The 16,709-nt window shown below is 37.3% G+C and overlaps 1 protein-coding gene across 1 annotated transcript in view; it reads left to right on the top strand.

The window, feature by feature from the left end:
- TENM2 (teneurin transmembrane protein 2) overlaps positions 1 to 16,709 on the top strand; it is a 1,334,042-nt gene that overhangs the window by 125,067 nt on the left and 1,192,266 nt on the right. Inside the window, exon 2 of the mRNA XM_042780802.1 lies at positions 7,846 to 8,121. Coding sequence (XP_042636736.1) covers positions 7,846 to 8,121 — 276 coding nt within the window. The remainder of the gene's footprint in view (positions 1 to 7,845; positions 8,122 to 16,709) is intronic.

A 16,709-nucleotide genomic window follows, 5' to 3' on the forward strand; every position in this document is an offset into this window, starting at 1 on the left:
TCTATATTGTCTTTATCACTGTGTATATTGTGTTTTGTTTATGTGATTCTTTGAATAATGTCTCTGTCTCCACTAGACTATAAATGTCATAGAGTGTATTTTTTACAATTCTCACTGTTTTATTCCCAAGACCTAGCACAGAATTAGTAATAAATATTTGTTGAATGATTTAATAAATGACAGATCAGATTTCTTTTCTACTGTGTAGAAGGTTCACCAGCATCATATGTCAAGCCAGCAACGTAGGAAAGATGTGTTCCAGAATCTATCCCAGGTACTTGGAATGAGGTTCCTATTGGTTGGAGTTAGTTGAAGAAAGAAAGATGCCAGACTGGGAACTGTATGAAAAGATGGGTCTGGAGATAATCCTACTGGAAAATGAAAATGAAGAGTTTTAAAGCTCCATTTTGGGGGAGGAATATTGTTTTTAAAGGAAAGCCTGCCTTTTTATTAGCCATGGTAAAATTACTCATTGTTCTGGCTATGTAGTGCCACTCTGACAAGGATGTACCACAAATGTGATGGCTTGACCAAACAGAAATTTATTCTCTAACAATTTGGAGGCTTTAAGTCCAAGTCCAAAGTGCCAGGCTCTAGGGGCTGGGTGAAAGCCCCTCAGCTTTGGGCTTCAGCTCTGCCTCCTGCTCCTAGCCCACTGGAGCTAGAGGTGTATCTTCATTCAGACAGCTGCTGGCTGCTGAGACTGACAAGCCCAATGCTGACAAATAAAAAGACACAGTCCCGATGTTACCAAACCACACAGCAGGCCATTAATTCAAGTCCATTGAAAGTCCCAAGGTTGGCAGAGCATGGCAGGCTGCTGAACAACAACACAGCTACATGTAGGGTCCAAGTGTGCCGTAGGCTAGAGACCATTCCCAAGGCTTCTCCTTACATATAGGAAGCAGACCACATCCCAAAGGCAGCTGCTTGTGGTAGATCCCACCATGGAGTTGATTGCTATTTTAATCATGGGGAATAACTACTACCAGCTGCTCAGCCACTCAACCAGGCCCAACCAAGCGGACAGACAACTTTAACTACCACATTAATTTAACTTCTCTTAGTGAATTCAGTAAAGAACTTCCAATTTTCTTTACAATATTGCTCTCTTAGGTCTTGGGGGCTGTAAGCTTGAAGTTGAAACTCTTAAAGACCTTTTCTATTTTCACTTTTTTGGTTGCTTTTGAAATGTATGAACAGTTTTTGTGATTCACGATAATAACCTCAAATTTGTTTTGACATAAAAATTATTTTTTTTCTAATCATCAAGTAAATTTGGTAACCAAAGGAGTGGTGTCATATTTACTCCATGGTTCTTCATGCCTTAGGCTTTATGTTGTCTCTTGTACCTGGTTCGGAAAGAAAGTAGAATAATCTGTAAACTGAGGCTTCCTTTCTTTCCCAAGGATTATGAGTCCTAGGATGTTTCCCTTTCTTTCAGGAAGTCTACAAAGTGAGTTCTATATAATAAGATGGACACAATGTAGAAATATCATCAGGAAAGCTGCCTTATTCATATACACCTCACTCATTTTACATGGGATTGTATAGCTAAAATTTCTCATTTGTGGCATAAAAACGTGTATGTTTTTTGTTTACACTTATTTTGAGAAAATGAAGCAATATATTTCATGACTCTGTCTGGAAGGAATATGAGCTCTAAAGATAAGATGGGAGAATACTACTATTAAAAGACTTTCTTACAATTACTTAAGAATGAGAAAAGCCACAATAGGAAGAAAAGTACTATAATAGCAGATACATCTGAACTCAGTATTTTGCAGTTTTATAGACTATTGAGTCTGAAAGAAATTTTTTTTAGGGAACAATTATGAGATAATACCTAATTACTTAGGATGTAAAACAACAGAGTATGCTGGGCAGGGAATGTCTGACAGCAAAATGAACTGTGCCCAAGGAATCAGCAACAATACTTAGAACTGTGTTGATGGGCAGTAAGGACTTCCCTTTTCCCTGCCCAGGTAGGTAATGACCTCATGCTGACTGGAGTTTTTGCTTATGTTAGCTCTCCAATGAATAAGTTTCATTCTGCAGAGTCAATTATGTAGAGTTGGTTTTACTTCTTTTACACAGCCAAATAAGGCTGTGGAAGTTCAATGTGCAATGAAGAAAAGGAAGTAAAAGCTAAGAATAAAAATGTTTTTAGGTGCTGTCGAGGCAGTTCCAATTCATAGGGACCCTGTGTACAAGAAAATGAAACTGTCCAATCCTGTGCCATCCTCACATTCAGTGCTATGTTTGAGCTCATTCTTGCAGCCACTGTGTCAGGCTATCTCATTGTCTTCCTCTTTGCTGCTGACCCTCTACTTTACCAAGCATTATGTTTTCTACAATCCTACTTCCATAGTGATACTGCCTCGGAAACCCAAGGAGGGGTCGCTATGAGTCGGGGGCGACTGAACGGCACATAACAACAACAACAGGCATTGACTAGGGATCCAATTAAAATTAAATCCTTGACAACTTCCATCTTTTCTCTATTTATCATGCTGCTGCTTATTAGTCCACTTGTGAAGACTGGAGAAGTAGATGTGTTTTTTTGTTTGTTTGTTTGTTTGTTTTTAATGTGGACTCTGGAGAAATAGCAGAAGTTTAGGGTATACAGATTTAGAGGTGAACCCTGGATCTGCCACTTTCCAAGTTGACCTTTAGCAAAGTATTTAATCTCTGTGCATGCCAGTTTACTCATTTATAAGTGATTATATTAATCCCTAAATGGATGTGTTATTATAAGATTTAAGTGAGATACAGCATATAAAGTATCTAACCCAATAATCCACCAATATTCTTTCAGTTTTTTGTACTGTAATGGCTTGTGTTGCTCTGAGGATGGAAGCTATGCCACTGGTATTATACATATCAGCAAGGTTACCCATGGTGGACAGGTTTCAGTGGAGCTTCCAGACTCAGACAGACTGGGAAAAAGGACAAGGCCATATGAAAAAGATTGGACACTGAAAACTTCTATGAATAGCAATAAAACACTGTCTGAGATATTACTGGACAATTTTATGAATAACAGTGAAACATTGAGCTGCTCAGTTTCGAAAGCACTCTACTTGCCTCCTCCAAGTAGAGTCAATGTTAATGACACAGATGGAGTAAAGCTTTCAGGACCTTCATTTGCTGATAGGGCATGACTCAAAATGGAAGAAATAGCTGCAAACATTCATTAATAATTGTGCTAAAGGGGCAGGGAGGCTACATCTTCTTACCTCCTCTAACCCCACAAGAGGAAGACAGAATCACCATCAGTAGTCCAAGGCCTATCTCTATGAGGCCAGACATGCTGCCCTCCAACCTTTCACCAACCCTGACACCAACCGTTCCTCCCACAGCACCCACCACCTCTCTGCTGGATTCGATAATTCTCAGCACTGGCCACACAGAACTCACAGATTATGGAGTTTATTAGGGAAGCAATAGGCTACAATTCAAGTTCAGGAATATGCTCAGTCGCTCTCGGCCCACTGTCTCTCTGACAACAGTCTCTCTCAGCCTCTCTCAGCAGTGTGTGTCTCTTGAGGTCTCTCTCCCAACAGTGCATGTCTCTCACAACTCCCAGCCTGCAGTGAGAGATTCCTTCTGCCTCTAGGAGAGGTCCTTTTGAGCCTGGCAGAGTGGCCAAACTAACCAATCCCAACATCAGAATTCTATACACCTGAGAGATAGAGAACTTCCCAGAAGATTGCTTTGTGCCACTTATAAGAGAAATACCCTAGGTGGATAACTTTAACAATCAGGAGCTACTCAGTTGCTCATGGATGGCAAATTCCAACACAGAGTTTACAAAGACTTAAGGCTAGAAAAATCACACTACATAATTTACTACACCGCAAATTGAAATGTGCAATGTATGAATCATAAACCTAGGAAAATTGGAACTTGTTAAAAATGAAATGGAATACATAAAGATAGATAGGTATTGTTGTTGTTGTTGTTATGTGCTGTCGAGTTGGACCTAGCTCATAGCGATCTTTCCTTGGGTTTCTGAGGCAGTATCATTATGGAAGTAGATTGCCCCTTCTTCCTTCCAAGGAGTGGCTGGTGGGTTTGAACTACCAGCCTTCTGGTTAGCAGTCAAGTGCCTTAGATAGGTATTAGTGAGTTGAAATGGACTGTTAGTGGTCATTTTGAATAAGACATTTATATGAAAAACTGAAAAGGAATAGTGTCACATTCATCATCAGAAACAACATTTCAAGATTTATCCTGAAGTACAATGTTGTCAGTGGTAGGATAATATCTATATGCCTACCAGGAAGATGAGTTAATTCTACCATTATTTCAAATTTATGCACTAAGCACTAAAGATGATTACAAAGATGAAGAAGTTGAAGGTTTTCACCAACTCTGTAGTCTGAAATTGATCAAAGATGCAATCAAGATCTATTGATAATACTTATCATCAATTCCAATCAGTGATTGGTATTCAAAAGTTGGAAACAAAGAAAACCCATCAGTAGTTGGAAAACATGGCCTTTGTGATAGAAATATTGCTGGAGATCGCATAATAGAATTTTGCAAGACAAGTGACTTATTCATTGCAAATACCTTTTCTCAACAACAAAAATGGCGACTATACACACCATTCACCAGATGAAATAAACCAGATGGAATACACAGGAATCAAATTTACTACATCTGTGAAAAGAGGCAATAGAGAAGTCAATATCATCAGTCAGACAAGAGCAGGAGCTAAGGGTAGAACAGGCCTTCAATTCCTCACATGCAAGTTCAAACTGAAGCTGAGGAAAATTAAAACAAGTCCACAAGAGCCAAAATAAGACTTGATTATAGCCCACCTGAATTTAGAGACCATCTGAATAATTTATTTGGCTCCTTAAACACCACTGACCAAAGACCAGATGAGTTGTGGGATGACATCAAAATACATGATGAAAGCAAAAGGTCATTTAAAAGAAAGGAAAGGAAGAGAAGACCAAAGTGGATGTCAGAAGAGACTTTGAAACTTGCTCTTGAATGGAGAGTACCTAAAGCTAATAGAAGAAATGATAAAATAAAAGACCTGAATAGAAGATTTCAAAGGGCAGCTTGAGAAGACAAAGTTAAGTAGTATGATGAAATGTGCATACACCTGGAGTTAGAAAACTAAAAGGGCAAAACATGCTCTGCATTTCTCAAGCTGAAAGAACTAAAGAAAAAAACTCAAGCCTCAAATTGCAGTATCAAAGGATTCTATGGGCAAACTTTTAAATGATGCAGGAAGCATCAAAAGAAGATGGAAGGAATGTAGAGTGTTCCAAAAAAATTGGTCAATGCTCAACCATTTCAAGAGGTAGCAGCATATAAAAAGGAACCAATGGTATTGAAGGAAGAAATACAAGTTGCGCTGAAGGAATTGGTGAAGAACAAAGCTCCAGGAATTGATGGAATACCCCTTGAGATGTTTCAACAAATAGTTACACTGCTGAAGGTATTTACTTGTTTATACCAAGAAATTTAGAAGACAGCTATCTGGTCAACTGACTGAAAGAGAGTGATATTTGTGCCCATTCCAAAGAAAGGTGATCCAACAGGGTGTGGAAATTATTGAACAATATCAATAATATCAAATGAAGCTAAAATTTTGCTGAAGATAATTTAAAAGTGGCTGTAGCAGTATATTGACATGGAACTTCCAGAAATTCAAGCTGGATTCAGAAAAGGATGTGGAGCAGGATATATTATTAGCTGAAAGCAAAGAATACCAGAAATGTGTTTACCTGTGTTTTATTGACTATGGAAAGGCATTCAACTATGTGGATCAATTGTGCAAAATGGGAATTCCAGAATGCTTATTTATGCTCATGAAGAACATGTACATAGACTAGGAGGCTGTTGTTCAAACAGAAAAAGGGGATACTGTGTGGTGTAAAATCAGGAAGGTTATGAGTCAGTATACTTACACCTTTCACTGTACTTATTCAATCTGTATGCTGACAAATAATCCGAGAAGCTGGAATATATGAAGAAGAACACAGCATTAAGATTGGATGAAGACTCATTAGAGATATGCAGTGATACAATGTTACCTGCTGAAAGTGAAGATGACTTGATGCATTTATTGATGAAGATCAAGGTCTTTAGTATGGGTTACACCTTAAAGTAAAGAAAACAAAAGTCCTCATAACTGGACTAATATTCAGCATCAAGACGTATGGAGAAAAGATTGAAGTTGTTTCCAATTCATAATGGCCCTAAAGGATAAAATAGAACTGCTGCTAGTAAAACCAAAGATGTAAATCTTTACAGAAGCAGACTGCCTTGTCCTTCTCCCGGAGTGGCTGGTGGATTCAAACTGCTAACCTTTTGGTTAGAAGCCTAATGCTTTAACCTCTCCAGTACCAAGCCTCCTTCATATTAACATATGTGTTCAATAAATCTCCATTCTCTTCTGTTTCCAATTAAAACATACATCTACAACTATACACTCTGCAGGTGCACACATCTACTTTCCACGGGAGAAACCTACCGTGATTTTCAATTGTGTGAGTAAAGAGAAATTATTATCATTTTAAAATGGAAGGACTGCCTCTTCATTTGTAGGGTGCTGATTTAAGTAACATTTAAAGACTGGGCAATATACTTCTATAGAGATACTGCCTCGGAAGCCCAAGGAGGTGTCACTATGAGTTGGAACTAACTCAACAGCAGCGAGTTTTTTTTTTTTTTTTTAAATACATTCACTTACAAAACAGATTTATTATATTATCTTATGTACAGTGTGACACATCAGTGATCCTGAGAGGGGCTTTAGAGGTTATTACCTAGATTTTACAAATGAGAAATTCTAGAGTTATGAAGTTAGGAGGCTTGTCACAAATGAGACTATTAACTGTGAAAAGTTATGATTGGTACCCAGCCAGGTCTTCTAGCACAGAGAAGACATGGCCCATTTGGTTAAGGTTATGTGACCTGGAGTCAGACTGCCCAAGGATAAGATCCAGGTTTTACTACAATCTACAACCCAGGTTTTCCTTAGTTTCCTCATCTATAAAATGATCGCAATGACACTGTTATTTTCATAACAATGTTGTAAAATAAAATATGTAAATAATTAGCTGAGTGGCTGGAGCAAAGTAAGTCCTTGGAACATATTTGCTATTGTTATAAGCTCTGTGTTTTTTCAGCTACATGGTACTATCTAGATGACAGCATCAATGCTTAAACATCTTTGAAACAAAATCAGAATACTCAGATTTTATTTCAAAGATTGTTAAGCATTTTGACGCTGATATTGAGGTTGTTGTTATTAAGTGCTGCCCAGTTGGTTTCAACTCATAGTGACCTTACATACAACCAAAGGAAACACGGCCCCGTTCTGCACCATCCTCATAATCCTTGTGTTTGAGGCCATTGTTATAGCCTCTGGGCCAAACCTTCTCATTGACAGTCTTCCCATTTTGGCTGACTCTATACTTTACCAAGCATGATATCCTTCTCCAGGGACTGGTCCTTCCTGATAACATGTCCCAAGTTTGAGATGCAAAGCCTCTCCATGCTCACTTGTAAGGAGTATTTCAGCTGTACTTCCTCCAAGACAGATTTTTTTCATTTTTCTAGCAATCAGTGGTACATTCGATATTGGAGTGATAGAGAAGAATCTGACTTGTTAGATTAATTCCAGTACTAGACAGAATGTTCAAATACCCCCAGTATCCTGAATATTCTTGTCCCACACCTATTCTTGTATTCCAGGGCAAATTTGATATATTTGCTGAATGGGACATGTGTCTGCTTGCTTTTGGTCAGTCGATTTTTCAGCCACATGAAATGTTTTCCAAATTTAAAACTGTCCCTCTTTTGCCCTTTGTCTAGGAACTAACTTCACCCTTGCGGAACTGGGAATCTGTGAGCCCTCCCCACACCGAAGTGGCTACTGTTCGGACATGGGGATTCTTCACCAGGGCTACTCCCTGAGCACTGGGTCTGACGCCGACTCGGATACGGAGGGCGGAATGTCTCCGGAACACGCCATCAGACTATGGGGGAGAGGGATAAAATCCCGGCGCAGTTCTGGCCTGTCCAGTCGTGAAAACTCAGCCCTTACTCTGACTGATTCTGACAACGAAAATAAGTCGGATGATGAGAACGGTAGGCCTGCTTCTTAAATACCTTTTAATGTTCTGGGCACTGCACAAGATGGGTCTTGGGATTATTGTTTGTTTGTTTTAGTTTTTTAACATACGAGACACATAAAACTATTCATTGTCTTTTAAATCTATCTTGTCCACCCACTCAGAGCTAGGGGGAAAGAAACCAGCAACGCTCAAGCACACAAGAAGAGAATTTTAAAATCACAATTTGTTGATAACACAGTATTCAGCTATAGTCTGTTGGTCTTATTAGCAAGTAAATTACATTGCAAAAGAGGCAACTTGATAAACTATGACCTATACCTAGAAATGTCCTCTCTCCACAAGTTTCTAGGTCTTTGTATTGATTTCCTCTTCCCAGCAAATGGCAACCTGGGTTATTTTTTTCATGAAGATCTCTTAAGAATCCTACCTTATCTTAGACTTTCATTTCCAGGCGGCAATGCCTCATATCCGTATTGAAGATCAAACTTGGAACAGATGCTCTGGAGTTTAATAATGACAAATAGGAAGAGACTTGTCTTCAAAAAAGTATTCTCTTATATGTTTACTTTTCCCCTAGGTGCCTATGTAGGTTAATGGCTTCCCACATCTTCTATCACAAATCACTATTGCTTATCCATGAGCTTTGTAGGTGGGTTTTAATGAAACTTTGAAAATTAAATGCTTCCGATCATTAAGCAGTAAATACAGGGAAGCTGAGGCAAGTCATTAAGGAGATAAGGTGCTTATTTGTGGATTTCTTAGCGACTCAGAATTGTATTTATTCAAAACATTTTTTTTTTAAAGATAAATTGCATTAGGTACAGCTGATTTCTGAAGAAAACATCAAATACTGGGTGCTTTGGTATGAATATATTGTGTATTTGCTAAAAGAATTACCATTAAAATGTTTACAAATAGATCAGTTAAGAATGTTTATAGAAAATAGTATAAACTTCTGCTAGAGCAGCCGTAAGTATTTTCTTACATTTAAAAAAGAGAAAGATATTTGCAGGCTGACAGCTTGTTGTGAATGCGGAAGCAGAGCTAAATCATTTAATCTCTAAACTGTGTTGAAAATACATCATTTCCTGGGTAAGTCGCACATATTCAAAAAGATACCGCTTTGTTGCATTTAAATTTATGTTTAATTCTGAAATAATTTATTCTATGGTGGGGACAAGGGGATGTGTCTTACTTATGCCTCTGTTCATGTAGCTAATCAAGGTGTACTCTCAACGAAAAATCTGCACTTGACTCCTTTTGAATTTTAACAAAATTCTGACACTTGGCACATTCAACACTCAAAGGTGCTTATGTGCTAGGAAATTACTTCTAGAAGTTTTCATAAAGGCATACATTGAATCCATTTACTGATGTCCTTTTTCAGCTTCAGAGTGTCAGATACTTTTTAAATGGAGACAGTTTGATTGTCTAATAAATAAAATTACATGTAATCCAAGAATTTACAGCACATTTTAAACAAGGCATTTTAGGAAATTTTCCATGGTTGGTTTTCTCACCGGTTTCATGGTCATTATCTATACAGGAAAGTGATTTTTACAGGATACATGATTTCTAGACTCTGTCCCCATTGCCCCTCTTTTTAGCTATAGGCATATGAAAAACTTAACTACAATGAGAGACCTCCAGTGAATTAAAGGAAGCAAAAAATACTTGCCTTGGATTTAGCATGAACTGGTATGAATGGGAAAATTTTATAATTAATAATGTTTTTGGTGGACCAATCGTAGTCGCTTCTTTCCAATATTATTTGAAAATCATATTTAAATAAATTTCACCTTGGAGGAGTGAAAGAATCAACTCTTTCATACAGCATCTCAATTTTTCCTGAATGCTTGTTATAAGTAATCAGCACTGCATAAAGGTAAATGTATTTAGAATTGCCGAATAACTATCTACATGTGTGTATAGCAGAGCACAGAAGAGGTACTAAAGCCAGAATTCAAGCTAAGTGACAGATGACTATTTCAAAATGTGTTTCCTTTTCTCATTTTTAATTTTTCCAATATTGTACACATTCAAAAGATGTCCATAATACATGTTATGTTCTCATTTGGGGGCTAGAAATAAAAATAAGAAATTTTACACATTGCATCCTAGACTCTTTAAGCAAATAAAAAATAAGGTACAAGTTACTCTGCAGGCTGAGGTGTTAACTTCAGCAAACTTCTTGCTCTTTCTCTCTGAAAAATTCTGTTTAACTCACAAAGAAATCAATGCTTTTTCACATCACTGGTTTTATGAAGTTTGGGAATGTATTATCATATAGATTGACAGTTGCCCCACTGGTTCCACACCACAGCATGGACACTTACAAAGTTATCATTAATTTCTCACACTTGTACCCAGCAATGGCTTCTTCCATAATAAACACTGTGTCTTTCAGAACCAAATCAATAACCTTTTAGGTATGCCTCTCTTGAAGAGGAAGTAACAAAGATCTATACTTTGAGAAAGAAGCCCTTCTATTCAATTTTAGATTTTTAGGATATATGGTCATAAAATACTTTTTTTTTTTTCTGGATTCCATGTGTTTTTATTTCATGTTTCATTGTAGGAGTTGGGGTATATGGATATGTATAAGATACGTATGTTGTTGTTGTTACGTGCAGTCAAGTCGGACCCAACTCATAGTGACCCCTCCTTGGGTTGCTGAGGCAGTATCACTACAGAAGTAGATTGCCCCATCTTCCTTCCAAGGAGTGGCTGGTGAGTTTGAACCGTCAGCCTTTTGGTGAGCAGTCAAGTGCCTTAGGCACTATTCTACCAGAGCTCCCAAGATATATATAGTATTTATTAAAAATCTTTCTTTAAAAAATAAAATTTCAGTTGGAATTTTGCTAAGCATAGTTTGCACATAAAGACAGATCTCAGAAAGCAACTTCTCCTTCTGTAGTATGAAATGTGTATCTAACCATCAAGATCTTATAACAGAAGTCATGACTTTACCAGTAGTTCTGCTGGACTAATGTTGATTGGGCTTCCTGTGTTATTGTGACAGTAGCTCTCTAATAAGGAGCCTTGGATTGTACTGATGGTTAAGGATCTGTTAACTGAAAGTTTGGAGGTTCCAGTCTATCCAGAGTTTCCCTTGGAAGAAAGATCTGATGATCTACTTCTGGAAAATCAGCCATTGAAAGCTCTGGGGCACACCTCTGCTCTGACAAACCTGTGGTGGCCATGAAGCAGAATTAGCAGATGGCCACAGTAAAAAAAATAATATGAAGAAATGAAGTAAATACTTGAAGGTCCCATTACACTGAACACACGGAGTAATTTGTCTTTTTACTTGCTGTGTAGATAATTGAGGGTTATCACTCCTTGCAGTTCTGCATCTCATGTTCAATGCACCACTGTCACCACTATCCAATCAACATGGCACTGACTTAGGTAGCTTCAAAATAAAGATAGGATTCTCAGGTACAGGTTATCTTCTCAGATTCTTTCATTCTAATTTTAAGTCAATGATGGCTTGGTTAAAAACGGCAATGAGAGTTGAGAACAGCTAGGCTAAGTTTTTGCTTCTGTGAAATTTGACTGCATCTTTAGAAAAGGCTTTCCCAGTGACTTAAATTAGAATGTTGTTATATGCCGTCGAGTCACACCCGCCTCATAGCGACCCCTCCTTGGGTTTCCGAGGCAGTATCACTATGAAAGTAGATTGCTCCATCTTCCTTCTGAGGAGTGGCTGGTGGGTTTGAACCGCCAGCCTTCTGGTTAGCAGTCAAGTGCCTTAGCCACTATACCACCTTTCTATTTTGTAATAAATGTCCACTTAAAATATACCCTCTTCAAGGTCCTGTGCATCACTTGAGTTATGAAGAAGATGGAGCAGTCACTAATACACAAGAATAACTAATTGCCTCCTTAAAAATGTGGGCTAGCAAAACTGTAAAAACCTGGTCTCCATACTCGTGACTCCCTTAGGCAGTTTTTTCACCCTGGGGATTTAAAAATATCCTTAAGCCTTTGTTGTTTTTTTTTCCCCCTGGCATAATTTACTTTCAGTTATTTTATTGGAAATCCAGGGGTGGAAAAAAAAAAGGGGGGGGGGGCTAAGACAAAGAAAATAAGCTTGATTGTGGCATAAAAAAACAAAAACACCCAAAAAACAAATCCACTATCATCTAGTCAATTCCTACTCATAATGACCCCAATAGGACAGAGTAGAGCTGCCCCATAGTGCTTTCAAGGCTATAAATCTTTACAGAACAGACTGCCTCATCTTTCTCCTACAGAGTGACTGATGGGTTCAAACCACCAATCTTTTGGCTAGCACCTGATGCTTTAACCACTGCACCACCAGAACTCCTTTATTTGTGAAATAGGACCCAGATAACGAAACCTGCATTGGTTAAGGTTTTAAGAAAATTCTTCTTCTCCTCGCCTCCCTGCTTCCATCTAAAGTACATAAGGACAATGTTCAGTTTCACCTGCTATCAACTGGAAAATTTATATTTCTCATAACGCACTTTGAGGTTGAAAATATAAATGTTGGGTTAATTCCATTGTATTACTCAAAATGCATTTGTAAAACAAGCTGATTTTCGGCATGGTTTGTGTAATGTGTGCTTGTGAAACACGATTTATAATAGAATGTGAGTCCTCTTGACAGAGGACTGTAGTAGTTCTGTCTCCTCTGGAAGACTTGAACACACTTGGGTAATCACTGCATGTTTACTGAGATATGAGGAATGAACTCTGAGGGGAGAAAGTGTTTACCTCAGCACCTCGGTAGAGCTTCTGTAGGTACTGCCACCAACCAAGTTTCATTCATTTGCCAGATGAGCTGTGTTTCTGAAGTCTTCCTCCTTTGTCTTCAAAAATCAAATTCTCAATAAATTAGCATTAGAATGTCTTGCTAGTAAATTTGGTTTCCCCTTACTCTTATTTTTTTTTTTAATCTTGTGGTACACTCTATTCGTTTTCTCTCCCCAATCCCATATGTAACAATCAGAGAAAATGCCTGTGGCAGACCTAAAAGCATGCTATTATGTTATTAGGCAAGTACTCATAATTTTGGTCATAATGCAAGCAAAAAAAGAAAAAAATCAGGAGTAAAAATAGCAAAAGATATAGCTACAAAAAATATATATCAATAATTGTTTCTATCTACTGTTGATGTTAATATGGGGATTATTTCTTTTCCAGGCAAATTGTATGAAAAAATAATTTTCATGGAGCCTAAATAAAATATTGTCTCAATTCTTAAACAAAAGAACACAGCTTTCAATCTATTTGATGACAATTATTTCAAATTGTGTCTTTAAGCTTTTTTATTTTTTGTATTTGTAAATTTCAAAGAGTACTATTTATAGAGAAGAAAGTGGAATGAGTTATCAGATTAGAAAACATAAGGGGCATGAGCACAAAAGGTCATAGGTTCTCAGTCTTACCTTTTTTTAAATAGAAGGGTGCTCTGATTGAAAAGTACTAGTTGAATTTCCTGAAAGTCCAGGTATTAAAAAATGTGTAGTTGGCATTGAGTTGGCACCCTATAACAGAATGAAATATTGCCCAGTGCTGTGCCATCTTCATTGAAACTTATAAAAGTACCTTGTTTTAAAAATTATGCTTTTTAATTGGAATCTTAAAATATGATTATGACAATGCTAATATACAGCTCTGATAATAATGTAGAACCAGAGGAAACATTTTAGAATATCACCTTGGCACATGGCATGATACATAAGTAAAGAAGTGAAGGGAGTAATGTTTTCCAAATGGAACTATATGAGACTTCAGAAGTTAAAGTTTTGGCAAATTAAGCAATGCTTAGAGACTTTTAAAGTAGAACGAAGTATTTGAAGAAGTAAAAGGATACTACGGGCCTTATTTCAGTGCTGCATGTTCCAGATAGTAAACTTTAGTGGCATGGGCTTTCGTTATTTATATATTTTTTCTTTCCTTTGGTGGTTTCTTTTCATGTTTGTCAATGCTCCCAGGGGCTATCAAGCAATGGCTCCATTCAATAAATACAATAAATAAAATGGAGCACTAAGCCTTTCTTTTGGCAAGGGCAGCCTGATTATTACACATGTAATCTCTAGGCCTTCGGGGAGACATTGGACTTGGTGGATAATCATTTGGTTTTAAGCTGCTGAGTTCCTGATATCAGTACTTTAACTTCAGTTGAATAGCAAAAGCAGTAAAATGGTGAGAGGCAAAATGTTTTTCTTGGTTCACGTCTGCAAGTCTCTTTGGCCAGAAAACTTTAACTTTTTCCTTATTGTTCAGTCATTTATTTTAGCTTAGTTGTTGTTTGTCAAGGATCAAATTGAGTTTATATAAAGATATATATAAAGAAATGCCACAAATCAAGTATTAAAATAATAAAGAGAGTAAGTTCAAGCTAACGAAATTGATAAGAATTTTCAACAGTTTGATCAGAATGAAACTGCACAGAAAATAATACCAAACTAAAAAGACTTTGAGAAAAACATAGGACCAGCAATGAGACACTGCAAATACCATTCTGAAACTGGGACACAGTCAGTGAGTGGAAGGAGAAAATTTCAAGTACAGGTAGTCTCCAACTTACCATGGGGTTCTGTTCAGACTCCATTGTAAATCGGTTCTGAGGTAATTTGAATACTTTTTTTTTTTTTTTTTTAGTTTTCTTTATTATTGCTTCTTATTGTCATATCTTCATAAATCCAATGTTTGGGAGTTAGAAACATTATATATAAACATTTGCAAGTGAACATCTGTGAATGATAATGTCAGCAAATTACATGCTGCAGCACTGTATGTAGTACAAGTTATTAACAATAAAATGCAAAAAAAAAAAAAAAGCAGACAGTCCTAAATGTAGTTCGTCATAACTCAGATATGTTATAAATCAGGGACTACCTTTAATAGATTACTAGATAGGATAGAAATGTGTAGATATATAAATATTATGCACATATATATATATCTACATTAATAAAAATGCATTTTGTGATTTAATTTTGAGTATTAGTTGTTGCTAGCCAAAAGAGCTGTCTAGAAAATTGTTCTTTCTCCATTTCACTAATACAGTACTGAAGTCTCTTTGCCATCCAATAGATTCTGACTTATAGTGACCTTATAGGACAGAGTAGAACTGCCTCATTGAGTTTCCAAGGCTTGAGAACCTTAAGGAAAGAGACTGCCACATCTTTCTTCCAGAGCACGGGTAGGTTCAAACATTTGACCTTTGAGTTAGCAGCCAAGCCTTAACCATGGCACCACTAGGGTTTTAAATAGTTAAAGACAAGGGGGGAAAGAGTTAATTAACAACAGATACTAGCAAGTGGGGATCCATGGGCTGAATTCAGCTGTGAATTGTTTTATTTGGTCAGTGCAGTGTTACAAAAATAAATAAATAAAAACAGATTTTTTGTTGTTGTTGTTAAGTGCCCTGGAGTTAGACCTGACTCATAGCAACCCCTCCTTGGGTTTCGGAGGCAGTATTACTACAGAAGTAGATTGCCCAACCTTCCTTCTGAAGAGTGGCTAGTGGGTATGAACCATCAGCCTTCTGGTTAACAGTCAATTGCCTTAGGCACTACACTACCAGAGCTCAAAAACAGACTAGTAACCAGCATTTTAGTGTGAGATCGCATATTAGGAAATTGTGTTTTTAGCTTCTTTTGAAATATAAGACCCAGTAATGCTGGGCCAGTTTCACCTCTGGACAATTCGGTTGGACATAGTAACTGCAGCTGCTTTGGAAGGACCCATCTCCTCTGAATCACCGGTGCTCCCTCAGGTTCTCTGCTCAAGTAAAATCTGCCGAAGGCTTTGTAGACACTGGAATTACCAACCCTGACCTACATACAAATGTTAGGGAAAGCAGAGATAATGAAAGGTGGTAGAAAGAAGGCTAGAAACCATCTATTTTAGCTTAATTTAGCATGTGTTTACAATAGTGATGTTTGCTTCTTTTTTTGGAGTTTTCACTCATCTGTGAAATGGGTTGAATCTTGAAATGCCCAATTCCTAAAACAGTTTTGAGGTATTTAAACTTAAATGCCTCACGTAAAATTATGTCAAATAAAGGAATTTAATTTGGAAAGTAATAAAGTGATTGTACGTGTGTGTGTGGGGTGGGGTGGTAATCAGGTGATGCATCATCTCTATCTTCTGAAGCTGAAGTACTGAACACTTAGGGACTGGATTTTTGACTTAACACATATACTGAAAACTATTTTAACATACAAGTGTCTAGGCTGATTTTAGAAAATAGATAAAGGGAAATATTAACTTTAAGAACTGTAATTTTTTCCATGGATTGAAGAAAATCCCCGGGCTTTTTAGAAGAAAGCCATCTAAAGAGTTGGAAAATAGCTCAGTACTAATTATCTTCAGTTTTGATCAGATAAGTGGTTTATGGTGTCCATTACAAAAACGTGTAAGACAATAAAGCTAAGGCTAGAAGGGGAAAATACATGCAGACTTTCAGCACCCCATGAGAGAGAGGCATGGAGCAGTGTTGGATAATACTGAGTATTGACACAAGTGAGAGTCAGAAAACGAGCCTCTACAGACCAGAAAATGTTCTTTGACAAGTGGAGAAGATTAGCAGAATATCCAAGTCTTGTTAGGGATGTCTCT

The sequence above is a fragment of the Orycteropus afer genome, unplaced genomic scaffold (assembly GCF_000298275.1).
Source record: "Orycteropus afer afer isolate SDZICR_OR568_19922 unplaced genomic scaffold, OryAfe1.0 scaffold00062, whole genome shotgun sequence".
NCBI classification, from domain to species: domain Eukaryota; kingdom Metazoa; phylum Chordata; class Mammalia; order Tubulidentata; family Orycteropodidae; genus Orycteropus; species Orycteropus afer.